The sequence below is a fragment of the Eimeria acervulina genome, genomic scaffold (genome assembly GCF_000499425.1).
Source record: "Eimeria acervulina Houghton genomic scaffold, Eah_scaff1356, whole genome shotgun sequence".
NCBI classification, from domain to species: domain Eukaryota; phylum Apicomplexa; class Conoidasida; order Eucoccidiorida; family Eimeriidae; genus Eimeria; species Eimeria acervulina.
Window position 1 is genome coordinate 1 of NW_013549254.1, and position 7780 is coordinate 7780.

The 7780-nt window shown below is 32.6% G+C and overlaps 2 protein-coding genes across 2 annotated transcripts; both read right to left on the reverse strand.

Annotated features, from left to right (window-relative positions):
* Positions 1-2060: 2060 nt before the first annotated feature.
* Positions 2061-3340, reverse strand: EAH_00058860 (hypothetical protein; the record flags this gene model as incomplete). The annotated part of the gene is made up of 2 exons (XM_013393627.1): positions 2061-2091; positions 3003-3340. 2 exons carry the CDS (start codon positions 3338-3340, stop codon positions 2061-2063), a joined length of 369 nt encoding a protein of 122 aa, XP_013249081.1.
* A 1025-nt stretch (positions 3341-4365) lies between these two features.
* Positions 4366-5157, reverse strand: EAH_00058870 (hypothetical protein, conserved; the record flags this gene model as incomplete). The annotated part of the gene is made up of 1 exon (XM_013393628.1): positions 4366-5157. One exon carries the CDS (start codon positions 5155-5157, stop codon positions 4366-4368), a length of 792 nt encoding a protein of 263 aa, XP_013249082.1.
* Between the last annotated feature and the right edge of the window lie 2623 nt (positions 5158-7780).

A 7780-nucleotide genomic window follows, 5' to 3' on the forward strand; every position in this document is an offset into this window, starting at 1 on the left:
ATATACATCTATATATATGTAGATTGCAGAGATAAACAAAGTTAGTAAATAAATAAAATAAAAAACAAAAATAAGATTGTATGAAGTCAAAGGCAAATAAAACAAATTTATATCTGCAGCAGCACTGTCCTCCTTCGTTGCTGCTGTTTTGTTGCTGCTGTTGTTCTGTATATCTGCTGTTATATTCTGCTGTTGCTGCTCGTGTCTTGCTGCAGCTGCTGCTGCTGCTATTGCTGCTGCTGCTATTGCTGCTGCAGTGGTTGTTGCTCAACTGCTGCTGCTGCTGATACTACTCGTGTGGCTGTTGCTATCCTCGCTGTTGCTGCTGCAGTGCTGTGCTGTTGCTAATGCTGCTGCAATGTTGTGCTGCTGTTATTGCTGCTGCTGCTGCTATTGTTGCTGTTGCTGCTGCTGCTGCTGCTGCTCACCTGCCAGCAGCAAACTCGCAGCAGCAACAGTACCCAGATGAAAGCGGATAGCAGCAGCAAACGCTTCCTTCGCTCTTCGTTTCTGAGTCTGCACGTCTGCTGCAGCAAAGCAATAGATAAACAAATATACATATATATATATATATATATTATTTGCAGCTTCAAGACTATCCGCATATACAAATACATACAGCAGCAGCTTCCTGTATAAAATCGCCTTTAGCCGTCTATATACAAATATATAATTATAGATATTTATATACAAATATATAATTATATATATATATACATACATATGTATATTTTGTATACACACTTGCTCGTAGATATATACATATATGTATGTATATATCTATTTCTATGCTTTACCTATATATATATATATGTATATATATATTGATATAGTTCTATACATACATATACTTCTATATATATATATACATATTATAGACATATATATATAATTAGCAGTGTACGCAGACTCACGATAGCAATTATTTGAGAAGTAAATTGCTGCAGTGATGTGAGCGACAACAAAGTTAGCGAAAGTAATAATAAATAAACAAGTCCAAAGCGAAGAAAAACTTAAAAACAAAATAAACATGCGTCGGTGAAAAGGCAGAAAAATTCGGATGAACGGCTCAACGACTGCTGACGGGGTGTATCCTAAACAAAAAAAATATAATAATAATAATAATTATTATTATTATTATTGTTATTATTGTTGTATTTGTTGTTGTTTTTAATATTTGTGTAGTTATAATTGTTTTGTTGTTATTATTATTAATTTTATTGTCGTTGTTTTTATTGTAGTTAGTTGTATAATTTTATTTGTAAGAAATATCGTATTATAATAATAATAATAAAAATAAAAATAATAATAATAATAATAATAATAATAATAATAATAATAATAATTATAATAAGAATAATAATAGTAAGCATAATAATAATAATAATAATAATAATAGAATGAGTGTTTAATTATAAAGAATAGACAAATAAGACAAAGGAGGCGAAATAAAAATAAAATAAAATAAAAGAAGACGAAAGAAAATAAATAAAAAACAAAATGTAATGAACAAAAAATTATTATATACAGCAAACCTTCACCAGTTGTGTGCAGCATTTATTTATTTATTTTAAATTGATTTTTATGTAAACCCTAAACCCTAAACCCTAAACCCTAAACCCTAAACCCTAAACCATCTTAAATGATATCTTTCTTACCCCCTGCAACCAGATGCACGAGACTAAAGAAAGAAAAAGCTGCCTGTCCAGCAACAGCAGCAGCAGCAGAAAGAGAGAGCAGCAGCAAGAAGCGTTTAGGGATTTGCTGCAGCACAACTGCAGCAGATTGAAGTAGAGCGCTGCTGAGAACAAGTTGCTTCTGCTGCTGCAGCAGCAGCAACAAGAATACTGCTGCAGCAGCAGCAAACAATACACCCAATATATTATATATACAAGATGCATTAATAAAGAAGAATATAGTATTATTATTTGCTTCTGGTGATCGTGATAAACGAAAGAAATATAAAGAAGAAATAAATAAAAGTAGTTCAAACAAAACAGCACAAATATAAACAGCAAAGACAGCACAACGCTGCAGCAATTGAAATAAACAAAAAGAAATTAAACAAGAAAATATCGGACAAAGAATAACCTGAAGCAAACAAACAAACAATAAAAACAATAAATAATTAAAAACAAATTAATTAAAAGAATATAATAACAATAAAAGCAAACAAAAACAAATACAATAAACAATAAATATTATTCTCAGCAAACGCAATTACAAGAAAAAGAAGAAAACAAAATGCAAGAAGAAGACAGAGAAGAAAAATATTAAAAATAACAACAAGAAGACAAAGAAGAAGAAGTAGAAGAAGAAGAAGAAGAAGAAGAAGAAGAAGAAGAAGAAGAAGAAGAAGAAGAAGAAGAAGAAGAAAAAGAAAAAGAAAAAGAAAAAGAAAAAGAAAAAGAAGCAGAAGAAGAAGAAAGAAAAGATGCATTAAAAGAATTAGCAAAAGAAAAAGAAAAGAAAGAAGAAAAAGAAGAAGAAACAGAAAGAAAAAGAAAAAGAAAAAGAACAGCAGCAACAACAACAAAAACAAGAAGAAAAAAAATAAAGAGAAGAAGATAAATAAAGATAAAGAGATATAAAAACGAACGACAAATAAATAAATAAAGCAGAAACAAAGATAAACAAAGATAAACAAAGATAAACAAAGATAAACAAAGATAAACAAAGATAAACAAAGAGAGAGAGCTATAACGAACGACAAAAACAGATAAATAAAGAAGTAAAAAGATAAAGAAAGATAAAGAAAGATAAACACAGCTAAACAAAGATAAACAAAGATGAACACAGCTAAACAAAGCTAAAGAAAGATAAATAAAGTTAAATAAAGTTAAATAAAGAAGCTGTTGCTTACGACCGGCCAAAGCACGAGGAGATCTGCTAAAAATCGAGCAAACGAATTAAATGCAGGGTTTTCTTTTGCTTTTCCTGTGCTATTATCTTTAAATAAACAAAAAGAATTTAAATATAAAATAGAAGGAGAATTACTATACCAATTGCATAAAGATGTCTCTTCATCTTTATCTTTATCTTTATCTTTATCTTTATCCTTTTCTGTATATTTATCTTTATCTTTATCTTTGTCTTTATCTTTATCTTTATCTGTATCTATATCTATATCTTTATCTATATCTTTATCTATATCTTTATCCATATCTATATCTTTATCTTTATCTGCTTCTTCTTCTTTTCTTTCTTGTTCATTTACTAGAGCTTCTTCTTCTTTATCTTTTATTGCTGCTTTGTCTTCTTCTTTATTTTCTTTTGCTTCTTCTTCTTTTGCTTCTTTTGTTGTATTTGATATATCTTTTTCTTCTTCTTCTTTTGTCATTGTTTGTTTATTTGTTGCTTCGCTTTCGTTTTTATTCTGTTCAACTCCTTCCTCTTCTTTGTTAATATTTTGTTTATCTTGATGTTTGTTTATTATTTTTATATTTTTATTTTTATTTTTATTTTTATTTTTATTTTTATTTTTATTTTTATTTTTTTCGCCGACTGCGCAATCCGCCTCCGGTCGTCTTCGACTGAATTCGCGCGGACATTTTGATGTACAAACCTAAAAAAAGAAAATATAAATTAAATAATAAAAACAAAAAAGAAAATATAAATTAAATAATAAAAACAAAAAAGAAAATATAAATTAAATAATTAAAACAAAAAAGAAAAAATAAATTAAATAATAAAAACAAAAAAGAAAATATACGCCTTCTGTTTGCTTGTTACATATTTCGTACATCCGAGCTCGAGCTAACCAGAGTTAAAAGAGCTTTAGGGTTTAGGGTTTAGGGTTTAGGGTTTAGGGTTTAGGGTTTACGGGTAGGACGTTATTGGGTTGCATCTCGTGATCAATAGGTTCATTAGGAGGCTGCTTTGCTGGCCAGTAGAGCAGAGAAAATGCTTTTACTTCTTCATCATAGCCGCAAACTCTTCCTTTATAATCAATGCCTGCAGTTATTCTTTGAGAGGGTGAATTAAAAAGAGAAGTAAAACATATACACAACAGACAAGACCAGCAAAAACAAAATAAATATAGATAAAACTTATCTGTACACCGACGAAGATGAAAAGGTGCTGGAGCTTTCTGAAGATCTAGAGCTTCAAAATTATACATCCTTCCTCCTGATCTTCTTGCTGCTGCTGCTGCTGTTGCTGATGCTGCTGTTGCTGCTGCTGCTGTTTCTGCTGTTGCTGCTGCTGCTGATGAGGATGAAGACCCACGGGGGGAGAAAGGAAGCTGCATGTCGTTTCTTAGAAGTGCTTCTGCAGCAGAGCAAAAGAATAAAACGAATTTAATAAAGAAAGTGGTTTGCTGAGCTGTACGTACACCTCAAGACATTTCTTGCTTGCTTTGTGTACTTATTTACCTTCTAATACCCGAGGGCTTCCATTAGCTGCTGCTGCTGCTGCTGCAGCAGCAGCAGCAGCAGGAATGCCGTCATCATGCGTTAATGCACCTGCTGCTTTTATTATATCTAAAGAAGAGAAAGACCGACACATAGACAAAGACAAAGAAGAAGAAGAACAACCCCCGTCTGTTTGAAGCTGCTCTGCTTCTTTATCAGCAGAGTTGCTGCTGCGAATAGAGAAAGGAGGCCAATTAAAGCTAATTGAATCTTCAGCATTTCTTTCTGATGATAAACAAAAGTATGATGCCTTCCCCCGCACCGCCTGGACGCTACCTACCCACTGCAGTGTATCGACAGCTGCAGCAGCAGATGAACGGCTAGAAGAAGACGGAGAAAGAAATTTTTCATAGTTTGTTGTGGCATCCCACTCTACATCAGGCCCAGAGGCTGCTGCTGCTGCAGCAGCAGCACCTCCACCTGCAGCTGCAACAGGAATAGCAGCACCTCGAGCTGCTCTTCCTGCTGCAGAAGCAGCTCTCCCTCTGTATGCTGGGTAAGCCGGCTCAGGTGTATCGACACCCCACGCCTCTGAAACAGCAGATGAATCCGCTTCATGAGGCCTCCTTCGAGGCCGCTGCTCTCTTGGGGGCCCCCCAATGGGCAGTCCTTGTGGTGGTGGGTTCAGGAGGGGTTGTGTAGTAGACGAGGCCTGGGGGCCCCCGTCAGCGTGGAAGGCGTCATTTGAATATTCATTTTGACTTAAATAAGAGGGAATATGCTGAAAAGGATTATTAGGATTCATTCGTCTTACGCGATAGAGCAACAGGAAACAGAAAGCCACCAACGTCTAATACTGTGGAGTAGGGGGGCTGGAGGGGGAAATTGAAGGTAATTGGACCCGAAATCTGCAAGGAAGACAAACGAATGACATTATTCACCTTTTAATTTGTTTAATACGCCGAAATAATGCAGAAAATCTTCGAGTTTCCCGCTACAAACCCCTGAAAGTTCTTCGCAGTGGCCAGCATAGACCAGCGGACTTGTAGGTGGAAAGCTGCGCTTCCGTCTGAGTTTTTGATATTTCTTTTGAGTGAAATCAATCAAAAAACTAAAAACAACATTATTATCGGGTTTATTTCTGTTAGTTGTATCGTTCCCTTCGTCATTTACTCCCCATTCACCTGCGAGTTTCTGTTGCATCTGCACAGTGGACTGTATGTGCAGCTTCGGTTCAAGTCTGTAGAGTTCGGGGGCGCCTTCCTCTTTTTTTGAGGTTTGTTTCATTGAAATATAAATATTTGTTTATTATAAGCATAAATATGCATTAAAAGAGTTACAATTATAACTCAATTAACCCACGCATACGCCACTTAACGACGGAGGCTATCAGTTTAGATGCCCCTACTGTTGATAAATAAATTATCTTTGCAAAATATCTCTCGTATTTGTTTATTAATGTCTTTCTTTCACTTTTTCCCTGTAATGTAAATTACAAATCAAATAATTTCTTCTTTGTTTCTTCTTTTTTGAGGCAGTTTACCCGCGTTTAGGGGTGGCGACAGTGGCTTCGATTTGTTTTAATAAGGAGGGTCACCAACATCTCCTGCACATTTTAATGCTTTTGCTTGCAATATTATATTTTAACTATTTCTTTTCTGTATTATTTAGTTGTTTATTGCATATATTTCAATTATATTCCGTATACTATTGATTTTCTCGGCATGATTTCATTGAAGCTTTTGTATATTTTTTCTGCATTTTTGTACTGACAACTATACAATATTAATATATCTTGTTTAGACTATTTTATTGAACTGCATTTATTTCATTTACTTTATCTGACTGTATATCATGCATTTAACCCGCATTTAATAACAAATTTCCTCTATGATATAACTACAGCCGACCCCACTACTTCGCTATACTAAACCCTAAACCCTAAACCCTCGCCTTTCCTTATCCTTCCTCCAGGAGAAGAAACCCTCGTTATTTGCTCCGTTAGGGTTAAGGGTTTAGGGTTTAGGGTTTCGGGTTTAGGGTTTAGGGTGAGGGTTTTTCTGGTGTATGCGACGTCGCCCAGTGGCTAAGCCCCCATATGCATGCATTATTACTGTGAAGAGGGTTGGCTGCTTCTTCAATAGGCAGACATTCCTACTAAATAAATTATTTTCTGAGCTGCTGCTGCTGAGCAACATGAGAAAGCAGGTGTTTGTTTAGCCCGAATGAAGTTAAATACGAATATCATTAAAGAATAAAGAGCATCTGGAGTGTATAGGCATCTGTTGTATGGGTGCATTTGAACTGCCTTTCCTTCTTCTTGGTCTGGTTCGATAGAAATATATTTATATTTAATTTAAAATAACTATTTAAACATATAAAGCTTTTTTTAAAGTATTTAACACAGGCAATTAAACGCTGAAATTGTGGGGATCCAACTGCTTGCAAAAAAAAACAAATTATTTCGCTGTTTCTCATCTTCTGAGCGGTGTAGCAGAGTATATATATATATATGTATGTACATATATCTATATATATTATGCATATATACTTATATATATATGTATATATATAGCTATATATATGCATGTATATGTATGGTTCTATATATTGTATATATATATACTACACTGTATTATAATATAAATATATATATATATATATGTACATATACATGTATATATATATATATGTAAATATATATAAATATATAATATATAATATATACATATATATTATATACATATTATATATATAATATATATATATATATATATATATCCCTCTCTGTCTGCCCCAAACAAAAATTTGATTTGTTGGTCGCTGCTGCAGTTTATTTCAGCATCCGCATTTTGTGTTAAAATTTTTGTTTTTGTTTTTTTAGTTTTTTATTTTTTGTTTTTTTGTTTGAACAGGCGAGCTGTTCTTCTGCTTATCTTCGTTTATACATTAAGGAAGGCATCAGCTCTCTGATTAATTATTATTATTATTATTAGTTTATTATTTTAATATTATTATTATTATTATTATTATTTTATTACTATTGTTATTATTATTATTATCTTTATCAGGCAAATAGAGATATTAGAGATATTGAAGAAGAAGTAAAGAAACATATTTACATAAATTTTAATTTAATTTATTTTTAATTTCTGTCGAGCGCCGCTGCAATAAACAAACGCAGAATATACACCCCGACGCTGCAGAGTGCTTATGAGCTGTATACTTTAATCTTTTGAATATATATATATATATATATATATGTATATATATACTCAAGCTCAGGACAAGCCTGAGTATATTAAATGTATGAATAAGAATACATATATATATATATTCTTATATATATATGTATGTATATTCTTATATCTATATCTATATCTATATCTATATCTATATCTATATCTATATCTATATCTATATCTATA